Consider the following 21,271-nt stretch of genomic DNA (forward strand, 5'->3'; position numbering starts at 1 on the left):
GCTCCCTGTCCTGCTGGCCGGGGTTGCCAGATGCGGCGGTTTTAAAAAGCGACGTGGCTGGGACGTCGAGTGCAAAGCTGTGTAATATTTTCCAGATTTGGCAACGCAAGGTCAGCGCTCACATGTTCTGTTGCCAAGTCTGTTTATTTTAAAATCATTTGATACGCCCAAGAAATCAATGTCGGCAATGTTATTTTCTTTTTATTCCAAATCATAGTTTTTCATTTATAACTTGGTGTTCTGTAAATCTAATTTATTTGCAGCACATAAATAAAAAAGATTCCATCAGTATACAGAGCAAACAGCTTGTTTTCATTTTATTTTCTTGGAACTGACAACAATCTACCTACCTTTTTGGTGCCAAAAAATGTCTGTATTTAGAATTCTAATGAAATTGCAGGCATCCAGCCATGAGCTATATTGTCATAGTCATACCCTGTTACTCTATATATAAAGCATTCAATTAAAAAATGAAGTTCATGATTGGAACAACACAATGTTGTGTGCTACGGTTCTCTGTGTGTTGTACAGTCGCAGTAACTCACTATCTGTTACCATTTGGTCCCATCCAGTGTTGTGGCTGCCAGACCCCACCATCACCTAGGGAGTGTACCCACTGAGAGGTATACTGATATTGTTAAATAACTCATTTTTTTTTAGATTGCTGCAGCATCAAAATATGCTTCTGTAGAGATCTGGTGAGGGCCGGCAGCCTGAGCTCCAGCCCGGTCTGAGGAAATGGTGTATTTCTGTCTCTCGGTCCTCTCGTGAGCATGGTAGACCTTTGAGGGTGTTAGCTGCTTTGCCACCTTCCACACTCCAAACCCCCTAGAGCTGCAGGCAGGCGCTGAGTCACCATTTCTGCAGGAAGGATGCGATTGTTTTTTGTGGCCCGGTGGTCGAGACTGGGCCGCAGTCTGTGTACAATGCAACATGCTACCAAACTCAAAGGAGGAAGAGAAATAGGAACTGGGGGTGGAAGAGGGGGTAGGTGCGAAAGAGAGCAAAAATACACAATGCTACACGTTCTGAGCAGAGGGCTTTAATGATATGCTTGCATTGCCCATGTAAACCGAAGAATTAAACAGAAATTTCACATCTTTGCATCTGTATTTACATTACATTTACAGGGACAGTCCCCCCCCTGGAGCAACTTGCTCAGGGACACAATGGTAGTAAGTGGGATTTGAACCTGGGTCCTCCGGCTCATAGGCGAGTGTGCCACCCACCAGGCCTCCACCAAGGCTCAACAAGGCCTGACGGAGAATTTCTAAACTGCATATGCATTTTCTCAAATTATCCAGGCCTTGAAATAGTAGTAGACCTACACATTAGCAGATTAGCATTTCTCATTTCAACACATTGTTGTCTGAAAGACTAGTTTTTGACAGAAAAACAAATATGAGGTGACCCAAATTTGACCTGAACGTGAAGAATTTCTTAACCTTATCTCAAACACTAGGCATGCGTCAGCTTATCCTTCACAGCTACCAAATTGCACAAGCTTCATTTGATATCAGTACATTCAACTCGACTGAGCGTTGCACAGTGCAGCTCAGGTTTACGAACACCCTGTATTGTATTGTTTCTCTCATTTAAGATAATTTAAGACATAAACTAGTACAACCGAAGGGTTCAGAAATAGTGAGAATGAACGTCTGCAATTTTTTGTTCAGAGGTGCCAAGGACATGACTTGGGTTTTAAAAATAAATAAGAACAAAGAAAATATAGGAAATACACCAAGAGCAAAACTGACAAATCTCACAGTAATGCAGAGTTGAGGTGTCACAATGTTTTTCCACAGATGCAAGATGTATGAAAAACTGGAAGTGGTTTACAGTTCCACACTAGGCCAAAACACCTCTCATTAGTCTGACTCATGTTGCACAATCATGATAGTCCCTGAACAATTAAACCACAAGTCAAACCCCCCCAACAGGGTTCTACTTAAACATCCTTCAGGCATAAGGGTTGCCCAATGAACTACTGGCATCTAAGTAAAAAAAAAAAAAAAAAGGAACCATTTAAGGTTCAAAACCAGACTTATTATGGGTTCTGTTCAAATAAGTAAAAAAATTAGCAATAATGTACCTTTCACCCAAATAACAGAATTAATTTTTAAAGTAGTTGAACTCAACAGCAACACGAGTGCTTGGGTGTGGTTGAAAAATCCGTAAGAACTGACGGAAGCATTAAGTTGGTGTGAATTAGTTGGCCAATGGCTTGTGCAATGTGTCAGTTAGGTGCCAAAGAAATGAAAACTTGAGGTTGTTTTCAACCTTTATTTAATCTAATTATGTCTCAACGCCAGTACTCGCAGATTAAAAAGGGATTTGTTTCAAGGTTAAGTTAACATTTTAGGGATAAGTGAATATGAAGGCCTGCCTGCAATGTAAAGGAAGTAAAAAACAATATATTGAAATTTCAACTTTATTTCACCCATACAAAATAAAAAGAATGTTAAAAGTTTACATACTGCTTCAAATCTGCCTAACTTTGAACATTTAGAGAAAAATCAAGGACACAACTGGGGCCCAATAAATCGGCATCATCATTGTCCACATTAAAACAATTCAGCAAGTTGAATGAGACGGGAATCGAACAAAAATAAAAATTTATGAATCATTTTACTGTGCTGGAAATGTTGAAGGCTTAGATGCAAGTGCACATTTTCTGCTTACTTCAGATGCAAAAAAAATAGTAATAATAATTAAGACTAACGGAGAGGAAAACATATCTGGTTTAAAACATGTACTCTACAATGTAATGCTAATGTCTTAAAACACAGAAGCAGTCATCCTATCAACCAATCCTTTAATTGTCTTTTTTAACCGAGTGAAACATTCTTCATCATGAGAAAAAAAAAAAAAAAAAAAAAAACATTTAAAAATGCCTCAAGTATAGGAGTCTAAAACAGGGTAAACAACAGCACTTCTGGTCTAATACCAGACTGGCAGGGTGGTCATAGGTAACTAAGAATTAAATAAAACATGCTTTAAAAAAAATCTGCAGTCTTGAGGAGATAAACCTACAATGAATACCCAACATTTTCCCTTGTCAAAGCTTATATTTTAACAGCACACATTTTTTATGGATGCTTCACCGTGTCATGGTCTGAACCACAACCACATTGTTCAGGCCAGGCAAGACGAGAGGAAAAAAAGGGGGGATGGGGGGGATTCAACGCTAACTGAGTCCATGAGCATTGTGTGCGCTTAAATACCTACAATCAATAAAAATAAAAAAATGTATGTGTGTGTCTGTGTGTGTGTGTGTGTGTGTGTGGGGGGGGGGGGGGGTTGTTGAGTGTAGAACCAAGATATTATTATATGCAGTATAAACAGATCAAAACAAAAATAAAAACGGAGTGATATGCCTTTTTTTTTTTTTATATAAATGTTACCCAGTAAAATTTTACGGCACATGAGAAAACTAAAGGAACTAGAAAGAAACCAATAAACAGCCTATGCAGGAACTTTAAATCTACCCATTAGGAAAGGGCTTTTGTCCAGACTTTACATGCTTACAGCCCCAAATGTGCAGGTTGAGAAAATACAGAGAAAAAAAAAAAAATACCGGGTTCATATTTCTTTCCATGAACAATAAAATAAGAATTTAAAAAATTAAAACACATAGCTAATATACAACCTATTGTTCCTCTTCGCTGTGGCTACCTCTGCATCTACAGCTTAAATCTCCCGGTGTCGGAGGTACTCCTTGTGAAAAAGCTGCACGCCGCCTTTGACCTGCCCCCTCCAAGAGCGCAGCCAAATAAGAACAAAAAAAACTGTAAAAAGAGCTGGCAGGGAGGAGGAGTGGGCCGAGCTAAGAGTCATAGTCTTCGTCATCATCCTCATCCTTGTCCTTGTGTGGTGCTGGGGCTGGAGGAGGGGGGGCGTTGACCATTACTGAGGGCTGCGGGGCAAAAGAGGGCAGGGGCATGGCCAGACTGCCTGGTGTGACGCCCATGTGGAGGTACTGGGGCGGGGCCTCTGGCTGGCTGTCGAACATGCAGGGGGAGACAGGTTACAACCAGACACACATGTTGTCACTGGAGCCGGTGGATGGAGATGCTTGCGACCTACCCGTGGAAGCGAGACGATGCTTGCTGGTTTGTGCTCGACCGGGATCCATCTTCGTCCTCACCATCTGATTCAGAGTCCTCAGAGTCCTCCTGAGAAAGAATTGAAAATAGGTCACAGTTATGGTACTTTGGCACTGGAGTCTGTGCTAGTTATACAGCAGTTATAATAAAATCAATCGGTCAAAATCTTAAATCAAGAAACCCACCTCTTGCTCAGACTCTGTGCCTGAAAGTTTCTTGTCTTTACCCTTGGCTCTAGCACCTCCATTCTTGCGACCGGACCCTGGCTTTCGACCTCTGAAAGACAGATGCAATGACAAATCCCACGTCAAACTCTGATTAGCCTGACAGCAAGCGTTAATGAGCATAAGATGAGAGTCACTGTCGCTAAACCTTGACTGATCACCTTTTCGGCGTGTTAATGCGAAGTGCAAAAATAAACAGACCTTCGGGGGACTTTGTCTGCTCCTCCTTCAGTGTGGTTCTCCTCTCCCTCTCCTTGTATGTCTGGGACTGCTGCTACCAGGTCTTTCAGGAAGTCAAACTGCTGCTCGAGCTCAATGCACTGTTTTCTGCATGTAACACATATGCATGACGAAGTCATGTGACATCTAAAGTAAGCCACACCCCTCAACAAGGTCAGGTGTGGAGGCAACAGGCTATTATGAGTACGCCACTGAAATAACATGAAATAGTTTACTGTAATAATATTAACACTCATGATAATAAGTCAACATTAAGTGGGATGAGAATTTTTTAGTAAAAGTTAAGCAAAGTGAAGTGATTGTCATTGTGAAACACTGCAGCACAGCACATGGTGACAACGAAATGTGTCCTCTGCTTTTAACCATCACCATTGGTGACAGGCCCCCGGGGAGCAGCGTGTGGGGAACGGTGCTTTGCTCAGTGGTACCTTGGCAGCTCGGGATTCGAACAGGCAACCTTCTGATTACAGGATCGCTTCCTTAACCGCTAGGCCAGCACTGCCCCATGATCATCATAAATATATCAGCAGAGCCAGATCTTGGTCCTGCTGAACATGACTAATTGATATTGTCATAATGGAGTAGGTAATCTTATCTCCAAATGCATTTCTGAGATAGAAAATCCATACAGTTATTTTTGGATTAGCCAGTCTAGCACAAGTCTACAGGAAAATGAAATAAGAGGAACTTACAAGTGCGACGTAGTCATTGTTTTGGCGTTCCGCGATTGTGTGACTTGACATGCTTTCGTCAAAAGAGACTCCAGGAAGAGTTCTAATGCACGGGCTGGTTCATAGTCAAGGAAGCCGGAGAAATAAGGAGAGCTGCAGCTGCTAAGGTCAAACTAATGCAAATCTTCAGCATTCAACACTGCACAAGACAGTTCATCAATACATGTAACTCATGCCCACCGCTTCATCTTACAAGAGGATACAGATGATGACGGGAACCGCTGCAGCCACCTTCCCTATTTCTTCATCAGTCTGCATTATCTTCTTAATCCTGGCCTAGAAATCACAAGTCAAGTCACACATACACTCACACAATGAATATGTTTGTTGTTATTAACTGGACACAACCATATTCAATAAAAGGGAACTGAGATTGATATTCTGTGCACATGGTCCCTACATCTCTGGGGGGTTGAGATATATATATATATATATATATATATAACATTTGAACCAATGTAACATTAACATAATAATAACGCTTGAACTGTGGGTACAACCGTCAAAACAGGATGTAAGACAGCAGTTGACATCCTTTACTTTACCTTTTAGCCAGGACTGTGATTTTATGGGCGTCAAGACACTGAACTTGATATTTAAAGAACATGGACCCGCAGTAAATCGCGTTATAGTTCTAGATTCCCTGGAATCTGGTGGCAGCAGACAGATGAACAGGGCAGCTTTCAGTTCTCATTACGATGCCCATTGTGACTGCAACTTTTTTTTTTTTTTTTATTCTCTCTTTGTGTGACTCCGGACCTCATGAGCCATGCATTTCACCCGAACTACTCGGGTGCACAGTTGTTAACACGTTTCTGCTAATAATATACATGGAAGGCAGCATCGGCCATGAACTTTAAAAACAAGTTAGCCAACCATGCTTATCTACGCAGCTAGTGTGACGTCAGGCACGTACAAGCCACACAATGAACGACTGCGTAGTTGCAGAAAGGAACACTAAGAACTAAGAAGCTTAGCAATCGGCATAGCAATGTTAGCCGTATGTGGCGTTAGCCCGTTTTTACCCACACTGGACATGAATAAGCCAAACACACGAGGTTATACTTACTGCACATTGCAGTTTCTGAAATGGGAGCAACGCTCCCAGACACCCAGCAGCTCGCCGGCGCCCCTGGCTACTCTCATTTCGCCCCACACACCAGTTCAGGCCCCACCGTAGGCTAACAGCGTCCGGCGACGCCGCACGACTCCCTGCGCTAGCGCACAACACCCACCCCCTACTCCTCAAGCGACTCACCGGAGGAAACCTGGCGTTGTATTTCTTCTTCTTGCTGGGCATTTCTACTTTCTCCCGCGTACCACACGCCGACGGCTTGTTAATTTCGTAAATGCACCCCCTCGCTAAAGACTGCCGTCCCGGTAGCTTAGCCGATATTATTTAGCGTCTGGGGCGGATATTTTCATCCGGACTCCGTGCGGCCCGAGCGCACGCCACGTTCCTTCCCAATGCGCACGCGAAGTTTTCGCCAACACCCCTGCGCTGAAACCACGCATAAATGTACATTTGTCTGTTACAGAACCTCTTCACGCAGATAAAATCGACAACCGAATGTTTTTCCCCCGACAAATTGTTCACATATGATCGTTTTTATCTAATGTTCTACGGGCATTTTTTCGTTGCGCGCGTATTCTAATCATTATGTGAAACACGCCTGTTTTAGGTAGAATGTTTAAATAAAGTTTTATTTGAAGAACTGTATAGTTAGCATCGGGATCTGAACTAGCCGATGAAAATTTTGTCTTTTGGTCCAGTTTTGGAGCAGCTAGGAATGCTCAAGGCCTAACGTATTGTAAGTTTTTTTGTGTTGTTTAAGTAATTTATTACCCTTTTGTTAAATACTATTTGTCCTTCTTGTGTTGTTGGATACTTGAAGAGTGCCGTATTTGATAGCTGGCTAGCTGACGCCTTTTCAGATTGACGGTGACATCGTTCGTGGATTATGGCTGTTTTGTCACTACAATTTCCACGAACCCATATGAGAACCACATGAAACGTTGCGCGCTGAACGTGCGCGTTATTTTTTATTTTGTGTCAAACGTCGGGTGACCCAGCTACAGATTCGTGCTCTTCGGTGTTTAAATCGCGTGTCGCCTGTTTTCACCTGGTTTGTGTTGGCAGGAAAAACACGCACCATTACTTCTCCCCAGAGCTCTCAGTTGCAATGGAAGAAGAAGAGGCCTCTGGGGAGGCTGAGGCCGCTGAGCCTTTCTCCGCAGAGATCTACGCTGCGGAGGCTATGGCAGCGGACATGGACCCCTGGGTCTTGTTCGACACCCGGAAGACGCCACGGGCAGAGTTCGATGGTTGGTTGGAGTCCAACAGGCCCTCTCAGGTGTCCCGTTTCGGAGAAGAAGGAGGTCTGTCTGGTCCTGTGGGTTGGATCGCAGTGGTGGGTCCAGACCACTCCCCAAGTGTAGGTGATGTGAGTGGTCTCCAGGAGAGCTGGGAGAAGCTGCTAGCCAGCGGCCGGCCAATCAGCTTCCAGACAGTGAAGGAACTGGCACTCAATCATGGCGTTCTCACTGGAAAGTGGCTGATGCACCTGGACACAGGCTTCAAGGTAGACCATGCTTGGGAGTGTATAGCACGGGCTACTTTGGATGGGAAGATCTCTCTGGCTAAAGTAAGCCCACGTGACCCCAAACCTGAAAACAAGCATGTCATCTGTGCCTATAACCAAAACTTCACAGATGAAGATCAGGTCATGAGGTTGGATGCGGCTATTCGGTCCACGGGCGTGAAGTGCCCACTCTCTTATAAGCCTGATGTGTACACATACCTGGGAATTTACCGGAACAACCGATGGAAGCTGTGCCCCACCATATACGAGAGCAAGTTTGACCTCGAGTGTGTTCCTCGACGCTCCCACATAATCAACAAAGTCACAAATCTGGAGTTTACATAAGTTGCAGAAAAGGCATATTTGGGAAGATCTTAGTCCCTAGTGGGGGGGCTAATTAGGGTTAATCCTTGTGAGGTTCCTGGCACTTTCCTTTTTAAACAGTGTGGTGTACTTATTGCCAAATTCCTCTGAATTAGTAAAGGTTTTGTACAGCAATCTGTGTCGTTTAAGTTTGACAACTTTATTATTATTTTTGTCTTGATTTTCTAAAATGTTTAAAAATGCCTTAAGTGCTTTTGGTTTGGTAATGATTCTCAATGCGAACTGTATATGCAGCTTGGTTTAGATGAAACACTTTTTACACAATAAATGTGTAAAGATATTTTTTCTCTTCTGAAGTTTCTTCTTTCCCCTCCACCATAATCTACTCAACTTTACTTTAAGATAAACATACATTTGAAATGAAACTAACATTACGATCTATGATTTTATTTAATGCAGAGTGTTTATTTAAGGATTTGATGTCAATGCATCAATAATACTCCTCCTGGGAATATGTTTCCCACAGCAAACGTTCAGGGCGATGTCTTGGTGTCAGTAGGGTCACCCTGCAACAGTTGTCTGGCATTCAAGCCGAAGCGGTAGAGTCGGTTGCGAATGGTTTGTCTGGAAACCCTAGTACCCTAGTACCCTTGCATCATACTTACCTGTCAGGGGAGATACCGTGATCAAGAAGGCGGTTCACCCAGGGCGAGGCTCAGCCATTGCTCTACGGCTGTGCTGACCCCTGCGAATTCCCCAAATGTAGGAATCTCGACTGCATAATTTCTGGTAGTGGGGGACTGCTTTCGCGCTCTCCCCTGATTTTGGGGCAGTGGTGGCCTAGCGGTTAAGGAAGTGGCCCTGTAATCAGAAGGTTGCCGGTTCGATTCCCGATCCGCCAAGGTACCACTGAGGTGCCACTGAGCAAAGCACCGTCCCACACACTGCTCCCCGGGGCGCTTGTCATGGCTGCCCACTGCTCACTCAGGGTGATGGGTTAAATGCAGAGGACAAATTTCACTGTGTATCACATGTGACAATCACTTCACTTTTTTTTTATCTCATAAACAGGCGTGCAGCTGTGTGGCAGTTGCATATTGATGTCTGAGTGCATAGGTCCTTGGGTACTGGTCATTATTGCGGTCTGTCAGTCACTCGTGGGGCTCCACTCCTGGGTCTGTCAAACTCTGCCCATAGCTCTATGTCTTGATGCAAGTCTGCAGATTAAACTGAGACACACCAAGTTCACGAGCAACATCTGACTGCCTGCCACTGACCCGAAGGCACGACATTGGCCCGGTGACACTGCTTGTCCGATAAGTGACGTTGTGTGTTCATGGCTGTTTGAATGATGGACTTGGAATGACAATACCAGCTTTTTATACCCACAAAATGTTGAAATTGATGCCATATTGAGAGGTTCTCTCTTGGTTTTTGGCCCCAATTTAAAGCACACCTGTACACACTGAGACCATTACATGGAAAACACAAAATGAGGTGTGTATCACAATTGCCTCCTCATCCCAAAAATGTGAAAAAAGTTAACCACCATATGTACATCCACTAAGTCGCTCACAACATCCCTAACTTACTGTGAGTAGCATATAAGGCTGAAATCTTTCTACAGTTAGTAGTTACAACAACCACTAGGCATGTCAGTAGTTTTATTTAGAAAGAATTCAGGACATTTTGTTCATGTTGAAACCCAACCATTTATTTTGATAAGAACATACAGCTGTTTCCAGTTTTATGACACTTCCAAATAGTTTCAGTATATTCAATGCGTTCATCATTTTAAAAAGACATAGTTATTCGAATTATTCATGCTTCTACAGTAGCAAAAGGAAAAACTGGTTCAGCAAGATGAGTGACTGTTTTTATGTTTTAAGTTCATCTCAAATGCAGCAGAAGCACCAATCTGTACGTCTGTATGGTTCAAAGATGAAACTACACTACTTGATGTTAGTAATATTACGCTGGCACTAAAGTTAGCATCTGCATTGTAAGATCAGGATGGCAGGAAAGATGAAGTGTCATTAAAATGTAACATTAACCAGAATGATTTAACTGTAAAATGACTCAAATTTACACTAACATAGTCCAAGGGATTTCAAATTTGATGGGGCTTATCAAATTTTACTAGGAAAAAAAAAAACATGTATTGATATCCCAAGATTGCAAACTGCAAAAAAGTAAAAAAACATGAATAATTTATTACGTTTAATGAAAAGACATATACAGTTAACTTCGAAACTTGACAAAATAAGTCTGCTGCTAAGTAGAAAAAAAAATCTCCTTCAAATACTAGTAAAATAGCAAATGAATACTATGACCAGTTATGATATTTGGATACCTGCCCTTTCCTCAGTAGCACCTCAATCAAGTCCAGATCTCCTTTACAAACCATCAATAGGCTTTTAAGCTCAACGCTGAAGGAATAGTGTCCTAAGCGGAAAACTAGGAAAGAGGCAAAAAACACACACATGCTACATTACACATGGGTGAAACACACTGGCGCAGATTATTAGAAAGTTAACAGTAGAAGCACCTCAGGCCTATTTCAGTTATTTGCTACCTGGGTCTACAGCTGTACATGCTTTTGATGCGTTCTTGGAACACGGGGACGTTACACTGTCTAGAATCTATGACACGCTGTCAAACACGTGAGTAGAAAACAACAAAGATAATCTGTCTTTAGAGGCACTTCGCAAAAGCTGATCTGTGTATGAAGCCCTTCCCTTTTCACATGCTATTTTTAACATGTCTCAAGGCTCTCTGCGGCTGCAGAAGTCTGTGAACGTCATTAAGATACATAATGCAAACATGCTGCACTGAAATCAATGCATAAGCTATCAAAAGACGATGCACAAAAACAGCATGTTGTGTGTTGCAACCATTAACCCCAAGGCACAATATCCGTGTCTAAGAAAAAAAAAAAAAAAAAAAAACTACAAATTCATTTTCTTTTATTCTTGACTGAATCCTTTGCCTACAAACATGCCCTGTTTTGTAAGCGGGTTATTTATATTTTCAGCTTTTTGTTCCCTCACTCAGTACCCATAACCACTTAACCCATATCAGGGTCGGGCCGCAGCCAATCATTGGACCCGGGGCAGGGCACACACACCATTCGCTCACACACTGACACCTATGGAATCATCAGTCCACCCAGCTTGCGTGCTGGAGAACCTGGAGCAAACCTACACAAACATGGGGGAGAGCCTGCAAACACACAAAGCCAGAGCCCAGAGTCCACAATAGTGACCGCTGCACCGCATGTTTCAAATTGTGCTGTCTGATAAGCCTGAAATTCCTCCCCTAGCAGTAGTTCACAAGCGGCTCTTCCTCTTGATGTCACCAAAAATCCTGTAGGTGGCAGTACTTCAATAATGGTGTCTGGAATTCACTGCCATACATGGCCATTGAATCTCACTGGCAGGATAAAATCATATATATGATTTTTAAAACTGTTTTTGTTAAGGAATAAATAATTCATGTGATTAAAAATTTCAACTATTTACAAAAATGTGTCCTAAAAATGCAGCAAGGGATCTTAAGGCAAATATGACTGACTTCAGGTTTATAAACCATGATGAAGCCCTTCAACATTTACCATACGAAAATGTCTGCGCATGAGAACATTCTTGAATGCTTGAGGCATCATGGGTTTGCCTGGGGGTTTTCTTCTCGTTCACTAACGTCTTTAATAGTCCTCATTCTCTATTAACTGTAAAAAAAAAAAAAAAAAAAATTATTTGTCTCCAAGGGCTCCTGAAATGGAACATTCAAATGCCATTATTAAGTCTTCACAGACAGCAAATACTTGGCTGTTGGACTTCGTAATCTAAGTGGGGTGTCCTTGTAGGAAGCTTGTCTGGTCACTACTGGCCAGGATGGACATTAAGCGATCCTCATCCAAAGAATTGAGGCAGTCCATGTCGTCAAGGGTTTCAGGGAGGACAGGGTTCACCATGAAACTCTCATTTTGAAGACAGTTGGCAATGCTCACTGGGTAGTTCATCAGCGTACTTCCATTTCCAGGGTGGCAGGCAGAGGGATTTCCGACATTGTTGTTGCAGGTCATGGCAGAGCTGGTGTGACAGCTAGATGGCAATGCCATGGAAGGACCTGGAGCAGATCCCTCAGCCGGTAAACCACTCTGGGCCAGTAAGGTCTGGATCTCTTCGATGTTAATGCTGTCCAAGGTATTGTTTGCCTGCGCGTCAGAAAAGCTGGGAAACTCGGGCAGATCTTCTTCCACGAGAGTAGGGTCAACCCGAAACGGGGCGGGTTGGACTCCAAAAGACTGAGTGGGCTCTGAGGCAACTCCCAGGCCACTGGCACCTGCTGCCCCATCATTCCTTGCTGCAGTGGCACTGGTACCATCTTGAGAACTGAAGTTAGTGAAGGTGAAGTCATGGAGGTCAGCCAAGTTGACAGTTGGGTACTCTTGAGTGGACGTTGATGGCTTCTGGAAGGTAGACACCAGGTTGGCCTGTGTGAGGCTGTTGAGGAACTTGTAAGGGTCCTCATCTTTGGATTGGACAAAAAGCTGACCAGGTGTAGGGCCGTAAAATGTTGCCGGTTTAATTGGATTGTCTGCAGAGGCTTGTGCAGGATTCATGACTGAAACTAGACAGAAAAAAAACAAAAAAAAAAACAAAAATGCTTGAAAACTTCAGTTTATGGACAACAACATGCAATTTAATTCTCTTAAAATAGTATGTGTGTGTTTACCAGACGAAGGCATGAGTGTTGATGGTTTGGTTGCAGGCAGCGTTCTTCTGGCCTGATTGAATGGCCTCTTCTCGGTGGAAATGGGACCTGTCATTCAGGCATCAATAGAGGTCAGGGCGAACTCAACAGGGCACTTCAGCACAAAACCCAAAGGTTAACATACCTGACACAATAGAGCCAAGCTTCTGGAACATTCCCTCAGTACGCTTCCGTTTCTCCATCAATCTGTATTCATCTGTACGACACAGTAGCACTATCAATGAGCTAGACATTCCTAGCATTGTGCAAGTCATGCTTAGAAGCACAAAACAGAACAGAAGTCATTTCAGTGACAGCATAGCATTTCAACCATTCAAACAGAAGATTTTATCAGGAATTTGGGATTCACAATGAATCCACACACAAACAAATCCTGGGGTCACCAAGTTTTTTTTATTTAGATAGTTTTAGCTTTAGCTGACCATTTAAACAGTTTGGCATGAACTCACCCAGCTATCAATATGATGGATAATCTCACAATCAGAGTAAGCAGACAGCAAATAGAACAGAGGTCAGAGGTCACATAAAGTGATTGACTAGGAATGTCAGTCAGCGACCTCAAAAAGCAATGCTAGAATAACATTGTGTTAAAGTAGCTAACACCATCTAAAAAATGGAGTCTAAGCATTAAGGACCAGGGCGTGGCACTTTAAAGCAAACCTCACATAACTCTTCAAGTATGACAATTTTAAGCCTAATTACAGCTACAAACATGGCACTACTCATGCAATTAATGAAGAGAAATATTAAAACCACTGACCTGGGTCAGAAGGCAGGTACTGGAAGTCCATTGGCTCACTGACTTCCCTGTCGGAGGGTCTCCGGAGCTGCATCTTGACACGGACTGGCTCAGTAATATTGGTGTTGGAGTAAGGAGGCGTCCTGAAAACAATGGCCACCTGTCGGTGCACATCCGCCTGCGAGAAGGAGCCCTTTCCTTCCCAAGAGTCTCGGAAAAATCGCACCTCAATGTCCTCTGCAAGTGTACAGTAAATTGAAGTGGTAAAATCCTCACACCGGTTCTAAAAGTTGGTAGCGTTTAAAGTGCAGATACTAAAAGACATTTGTTATAAAGTACAACAAATGGAGAAATAGTATTTAAAAGGAAACAGGGGTTTAGATAAAATTATTCATCCTAGGCCTGCACGGTATAAACTGTATGCAATACAAATTTGGCCAAAAGGGAGAGATTTCGATTATACCGGCGAAAACCAAGCCTACTTGCAGCACGAGCCATTCGTTTTCGGCAGATTTGAGTTTACATATAGAATGAGCTTTAATATAAATGTAATACTGCATTAGAAAACCATCCTGTATGTGTGAACAGAACCTATTTTAAACAAACAGAACATTTGAAAATGTTATTTATTGGTTTCAGAGTATCACTTTAGGTCCATATCACTGAGCCCTTTTAACATCAGAGAAACACACCCATCCACACAAAAGAAGTGGTTAACGCACCTTTCTGCACTTTGTCACAGAGCAGAAATATTTCATCTCCTCCACGGCAGCTCCCAGAGTTTCTGTTAACTCTGCATATCTTCAGTTCAGCTGTGTTGGGAGCTCCTGAGAAAGAGTTATAAAATGAGAAAACGTAAGTCAGTCAGAGAAGAGGTGAGGAGAAGAGAGAAAAAAAAAAAAAAAACCCTTAAACTGATAAGAGCTGACAGATTTAGACACAAACGTTCAGTATGTAAATACAGCAGTAAGTCATTGTATGGGACAATGTTTAAACTTTGACTAAGCACTTTTTTTTTTTAAGTCCATTTGATAACCTTTGCCTTCTGCAATGTGCACTTGCTAAACTTGTGTTTCTTACTGTTGTCGTAGATGGGCTGGGAAACCACAGCCTCCAGGGGAGAGAACAAACCAGTGGGCGCCATGATGGACACTTGGAAGCAGAGTCGCACCGCGTTCAGGTCATAGTCCTCCTCCCACACCTTGGCCTCCGGAGCTGCGGTTCAGAGAGACAATGGAACCTTTTGAGGAAGGGGGCACTGAGAGAACACACAGCGACTACAGACATTCAGAGTGCTTTGACCCGAGGCAACACCCCTTTTCCCAGCATGCAGGACAATGGCCGCCCAACTGATGTGAAATGAAAGCAGGGCACGCATGAAAACATTCAAATGCTATGGCTGAGACGCTTTCTGAGACTTCTGGGTAATATTATATGTGACATGATACAACCCAGTGTAAGCCACTTACTGTTAAAGGGGTTGTTTTGTGTCTGCAACCTGCAGGTAATAGCCTCATTGACGTCCTTTTTCTTCACACACTGGATTCCAAGATTCTGGAAACTGAAACCAACGAATAAAATTTGATAAAAGTTGATATGACTAAACTATATCAATAATATAAACTATAACTAACCTCTGTCTAACCTGTCCAGCTTTTCAGGCACTCATTTACATGCAAAAAATACTAGAACCAGGCAATATGGATTAAAAGTACTTAAAAGGACTTTTTTTTTTTATCATGCTGTGACATATACAGATGCTTAATAGTCCTGTTATGTCCAAATGTCACAAAATGTCAAGTTAAGCATTTTTGCTTTTCCTATGATATTAAGCTTGACATTAATCTCAAGATAACGAAACCTACTTTTCCCACCACTCTATACCTGCTTTTCCAGTTTGGTGTTCATGAAGCAGAACACAACACAACTCGGCCAGAAGACCCAGGTTCACATCCCACTTAATACCATTGTGTCTCTGAGCAAGACACTAAACCCAGAGTTGTTCCAGGGGGGGACTGTCCCTGTAACTACTGACTGTAAGTCGTTCTGGATAAGGGCGTCTGATAAATGCTGTAAATATAAATGGTTAAGGCAGCATGGAATGACTCAGCTGGAATTTGCGGTGAGGATTGTGCTGCTGATTTGGAATACTGAGATTTTTTCATCGCAATAACTTAAATGCCATTATGACATGCTACGTGTGGCTTTAGAAAAAAAAAAAAAAAGTTTTCTTAAAGGTGTAAGTCAAAGTGAGAGAGACACACACCTGTGCACACGCCTCTCTTGCAGGTCAGCTTCATAGTACCCAAACTTGCAGTCTTTGCCCACCAGTTCATGAGGGTGTGGTTTGTAGGGCTTGTTCTTGGTGACCAGGGATATCCGAACACGCAGAGGTCCATTGTAGTTGTGGACCTAAGAAAACAGAAGCATTATGAGGTTATTTTTCAAGACCATAACAGAAGGGAATGATGTGCATTTGAATTATGATGCAAATCCTCTTCTGTCTATTTTCTCATCTGGAGAACAAGTATTCATTTGACCAAAAACAGAAACAGACAGATAATAAAGAAACAAAGTATTCAAGAATCCAGCCCAGCATTTAAAAGAAATTAAAACATACAAGCCAAAAGGCCAAACGTCTGGACACACCTTCTCATTCAATGTGTTTTCTTTATTTTCATGACCATTTACAGATTCTCACTGAAGGCATCAAAACTGTGACTGAACACATGTGGAGTTATGTACTTAACAAAAATTGAGCCTCCACAGTCACCAGACCTGAACCCAATCGAGATGGTTTGGGGTGAGCTGGACCGCAGAGTGAAGGCAAAGGGGCCAACAAGTGCTAAACACCTCTGGGAACTCCTTCAAGACATTTGGAAAACCATTTCAGGTGACGACCTCTTGAAGCTCATCGAGAGAATGCCGAGAGTGTTCAAAGCAGTAATCAGAGCAAAGGGCGGCTATTTTGAAGATACTAGAATATAAAACATGTTTTCACTTATTTCACCTACATAACTCTACCAATGTAAATGGTCATGAAAATAAAGAAAACACATTGATTGAGAAGGTGTGTCCAGACGTTCAGCCTGTACTGTACTTTTATGGTGTATGTATTTAAGGTTGGGGTTGCCACAGATGCAAAAAAAAAAACACCTAAAATACATCAAAATTCAGGATGACCTTTAACGTGAATTTGGAAAAGGAGTGTGTTTTATTTCATCTTAGATACTAGAGGTCTGAACCTTCACTGGTCTCACGATTCGATTCTCAATGCCTCGAATATCGATACATACAACCCATTACTTCACATGATGTTTTCAAATACAAGCTTTATTGTTGCTCCACAAACGCCAGAAAACTCCTGGTTCAGACGTCTGTGGCGTCAGGCGAGCTCGGACTGAACACCAACGGTTTTTCTGCTCATTGGAGAAAATCCAAAGCCGCTTTTAGAACGAACGCGGCATGGGCTGCTTTCGCTTCGACTCTATTGTTCCGAAAAAATACTTTGACCCCAGTGTGCGCACAAGGCTGCCGAGACACTCCTACCGGGAGCGGCGCTGTACGCAGACCAGTCACTACCGGCACGAGAACACCCCTATTAAGATACACACCCAGGCAATCCAGCACATTTTCCAGTAAACTGATTCACAGTTCCCTTAAACTATTAAGCACTTAAATATTTTGAGGAGTCACAAGCCTATTTTCATTTGCAATGAGTTTACAAGGAATATTAAACATAAATACAGAGTCCTACCTTAATTGCTGGGTGTGTCTTGGTCGTATCATTGCTTTTCTCTCCAGGGATGCTTCCTGCAGAGCGGCCCTCGCACTTGTATCGGAAGCGCATGCCCCTCTGCTTGGGCTGTTCAATAATCTCAACGTATGGTGTCCCTAGAGGGTCAAACAAAGCAACATGCACAGTAAGCACAGAGGTCTGTATAATACATGAATCTGCAAAATCTATATTGAACTAAAGCACTTTAGGCATTCAACAGTTTATGGCACTTGAATCGTTTAAACAAGTAGAGTAGATGACATTTTACAACATTAATATTATAGAACTGGTACTGGAATGATATTAGGCTAGCCCAAGACAGAATAATGTAGAAATGTATTTGAATATTTAACAAAAATTTGAACGTGGTTGGAGCTTTCATTACCTTGGGGTACATGGGGTTGTGGCCAGCCAAACATTGCTTTAAAAAAGAAAAGAAAGAAAGAAAATATTCTATAAACACAGATGATTTCAAGTAATTAAAAGTCAGCAATGATCAAGCATAGAACTAGTGCACAGTAATAACTTTATGGGTCTATCTGTGACAGGTTCCCGGTCATAAATGATTTCACAGCTGTGGAATGAAAACTGCAAACGGGTTTAATCCAGCATATAAAAGAGAAAAACTAGAAATATATAAACAACAAAGCAAAAGAGATAATAAGTCAACACGAAACACCACAATGCAGCACACAGGGCATACGCTGAAGCCATCCCACTAGTAGTTACAGGGACAGTCCCCCTGGAGACACGCCCCCGGAGGGTTAAGGGTCTTGCTCAGGGACATAATGGCAGTAAATGGGGTTTGAACCAGTGACTTTGTGGTCTTCTGGTTCGGAGAGGGTGTGTTACCCACTAGGCCACTACCACGGCACATAATAATATCGGACAGGAAAGACTGATTTAGTAATTGTCATTAAGGAGCGAGATACGGAGCAAATTGTTTCATGTTCAAACGGACATGAAACATGTTCCTGGATAGCGGGTCCAGGACGCATAAATGATGTCAGCAGGTGGTCGTTGTGGAACGACGACGCATTCCACAATGAATGGATGTGAATTGTAAATTAATGGGAATAAAGCTGGTGAAGGCTCGGGGTGCCCTAGTGACCTTTAGATCCGGGACACACGGCGACATCTAAAATCTGAACCTCCAGAAGCGGCGCTTCGGAAAGAAGGCACGCGTGACGTCACACCCCAACTCTTAAAAAAAAAAAAAAAAAAAAAAGAAAAAGAAAGCGCAGTCCGCTAAATTAAACGTGATTAAAACACGTCATCACGGGCACCGTGGAGACGGCGTGGACTGTCGCCGTGTCGGTGGAGAACGGGAGAGGGGAGCTGCAGGCCCGACAGTTCCCGTCCGGCCGCGCCGCTGCTCGGTAACCGAACCTACGGAGCGCGCACGGTCGAGCCGACGGAGAGTCTTCCGCCTGCGCACTTGCAGAGTTATAGAAAACTAGACAATATATATTATATATATTAAAAAGAAAAAAAAAACTAAAACCAATTTTTAAAAGAAAGTTGCGACGCGCACGGAACTTCCGACCGGCCCTGAACTACTATTTTCGCTTTCTGCCGCCCCCAACCTGCATTGCGCCACGCCTGAAGCGCGGGGGGGGGGGGGTCACCCCGAAGACGGACGCGGCCTTCTGACTTTTCACGTATATCACGCCGTGCAAGACAAACAAACAGACGAAGACGCGAAGGCCGCCGCGGGAGCGCGCCTACCGTCCATGTCGTCTCCAAACGCGGCCATCGCTGGCGGAAGCGGGACGCCTCGCCCCCGCGCCCTGCCTTCTGCCGCCTCGGATTATTGACTCAGGCCGACCGCTTCGCTCGCGTCCCCCGCCGGAGTCGAAAGCAAGTTTCTCGGCCGGAGCGGCGGCGTCGGCGGCGCCTCCACCCCCTCCCAATTTTGCGGAAATACCCAAATGACGTGTGCGAAGGAAGAGAAAAACATGTGGGCTGAGCCCATGAGAAAAAAAGAAAAAAAAATGGGAATTGATCATTGATTTAAAAAAAAAAAAAAGGAATAATAATACAATGCGAAATCAGCGTTGCAAGAATCCAGGCCACCGGTATCAATATTAAAACCAGATAACCAGAACCTTCACTAATCAGAGTGAAACTTATTGAACCACGTTTATAAATGAAAGACCACCGACCACAGTCCTGGTTCGTAAAAGCTGGAGAAACCGGAGTTGCAGATATATATTTTAAATGGTTTCTGGTTTCCTGAACACTGAACAAATGATCACATTTTGGAATTCAGAGAACATGGTGTAGAAAGGCAGGTTAAAGTTTGGGTGTCTATGGTGACTTACAGTTTTTGGTCCCACATTGAATAGCTTTAAAAAATATACAAACAAAAAAAGTAGATTTGGAAGAAAAAAATATTCTAGTGTTTATGAACTAATTGTAAAAAATTAACTACTAGTGACAGAAAAAAAATCTTAGTTTTCAGTAACCAATGTTGGTTTATTGAAATGAAAAAAGAAAAAAACAGCAAGCAGAACTCGGTCTACCCTACAGTCGGCTCAGTAGGTGAAAAGGGGAGTAAAAGTACAAGTTCTGGTCAGCATGGGGAGAAATCAGTCCTGGTGTCGATCATTTTCAATCAAATACTTAGCAGGGTGCAGCCCACTGAACTGCATCATGGCACCGAAATGCACGTTTTAATCGATTAACACACACATGAACAAAACGTGGACGCGTAGAGAACAGACTCAACTCGAGGTGAGAATATTACCGGAAGACAGACTGCGGCCGCGGAACTCGGCGTCCTGCAGGGGGCGCTGCGGCCGCGGAACTCGGCGTCCTGCAGGGGGCGCTGCGGCGCGGCACTCGGCGTCCTGCAGGGGGCGCTGCGGCGCGGCACTCGGCGTCCTGCAGGGGGCGCTGCGGCGGAGCGTGTTACGCACCAAGATGACTTCACGCTGTTAGAAGATTTCATCGTTCCGTATAAATTGGCAATTATTCGGCGTGGACACGCACCAGATAAACGTTCTCTTTGCGGTGCCAAGTCGGGGAAATATGGGGGGAATTCGGCCTTGTCGGAAGTAGGATCACGCAGTCAACACCCACGACTTAAACGAGGAAAAGTTCAGTCAGATTAAGCAGCAGGGCGCGACACTTTTTGTTATTAATCTTATTATTAACTTTTTATTATTTTTGTTAATGCGTCACTGTGCGCTTGCCGGTCATTTTGATAATCTGGTATGATGCTAATTTGCATTGTTTTCATCGTAAAAGCGAACTTTGTTGTCACCTCAGCTAAACAGAAGTGTTTTATACGGGAGACTTTTTTTGCAGCAAATCCACATATTCTCAGAACGGTGGGAATAAACGGGGAATGAAACAGAAATGTCTGCATGTAACAGGTCGCATGGGGTGGTAGTAGTCTGGTGGGGTAACACCCTCGCCTAAAGTCACAGGTTCATATCCCACTTACTACCATTGTGTCCCTGAGCAAGACACTTAACCCTAAATTGCTCCAGCTAAACTAAGCTAAACTGACAACAAACTTCGCTTTTACTTTGACTCGCAAATTATCAGATAACCAGATTATCAAAATTACCGGCAAGCGCACGATGACGCATTAACAAAAATAATAAAAAGTTAGTAATAATAACCATTGTGTCCCTGAGCAAGACACTTAACCCTGGGTGTCTCCAGAGGGGGACTGTCCCTGTAACTACTGATTGTACGTCGCTCTGGATAAGGGCTGTAAATGTAAACGCGTTATTGTCCGTAACAAGCAGCGGGCCCGGT

General features: G+C 43.1%; 3 protein-coding genes and 1 non-coding gene across 4 annotated transcripts; 2 read left to right on the forward strand and 2 right to left on the reverse strand.

Moving 5' to 3' along the window:
* Positions 1-3,377: 3,377 nt before the first annotated feature.
* On the reverse strand, positions 3,378-6,900 carry drap1 (DR1-associated protein 1 (negative cofactor 2 alpha)). The gene is made up of 7 exons (XM_028978339.1): positions 6,560-6,900; positions 5,505-5,577; positions 5,263-5,356; positions 4,532-4,657; positions 4,292-4,382; positions 4,087-4,175; positions 3,378-4,001 (listed from the first exon to the last, which is right to left on the reverse strand). Exons 1-7 carry the CDS (start codon positions 6,599-6,601, stop codon positions 3,827-3,829), a joined length of 690 nt encoding a protein of 229 aa, XP_028834172.1. The 5' UTR covers positions 6,602-6,900; the 3' UTR covers positions 3,378-3,826.
* An 83-nt stretch (positions 6,901-6,983) lies between these two features.
* c1h11orf68 (chromosome 1 C11orf68 homolog) lies at positions 6,984-8,547 on the forward strand. The gene is made up of 2 exons (XM_028978327.1): positions 6,984-7,112; positions 7,442-8,547. The coding sequence occupies exon 2, from the start codon at positions 7,485-7,487 to the stop codon at positions 8,226-8,228; it is 744 nt and encodes a 247-aa protein (XP_028834160.1). The 5' UTR covers positions 6,984-7,112; positions 7,442-7,484; the 3' UTR covers positions 8,229-8,547.
* A 317-nt stretch (positions 8,548-8,864) lies between these two features.
* LOC114802721 (U1 spliceosomal RNA) lies at positions 8,865-9,028 on the forward strand. The gene has a single exon (XR_003751770.1). It is a non-coding gene; the product is annotated as a U1 spliceosomal RNA (small nuclear RNA).
* A 1,372-nt stretch (positions 9,029-10,400) lies between these two features.
* On the reverse strand, positions 10,401-19,422 carry rela (v-rel avian reticuloendotheliosis viral oncogene homolog A). Its single transcript, XM_028978315.1, has 11 exons — positions 19,229-19,422; positions 17,886-17,921; positions 17,480-17,616; positions 15,989-16,134; positions 15,192-15,283; positions 14,803-14,937; positions 14,445-14,549; positions 13,744-13,959; positions 13,108-13,179; positions 12,945-13,031; positions 10,401-12,839 (listed from the first exon to the last, which is right to left on the reverse strand). Exons 1-11 carry the CDS (start codon positions 19,254-19,256, stop codon positions 12,052-12,054), a joined length of 1,842 nt encoding a protein of 613 aa, XP_028834148.1. The 5' UTR covers positions 19,257-19,422; the 3' UTR covers positions 10,401-12,051.
* Positions 19,423-21,271: the final 1,849 nt, after the last annotated feature.

The sequence above is a fragment of the Denticeps clupeoides genome, chromosome 1, assembly GCF_900700375.1.
Source record: "Denticeps clupeoides chromosome 1, fDenClu1.1, whole genome shotgun sequence".
Lineage (NCBI taxonomy): Eukaryota > Metazoa > Chordata > Actinopteri > Clupeiformes > Denticipitidae > Denticeps > Denticeps clupeoides.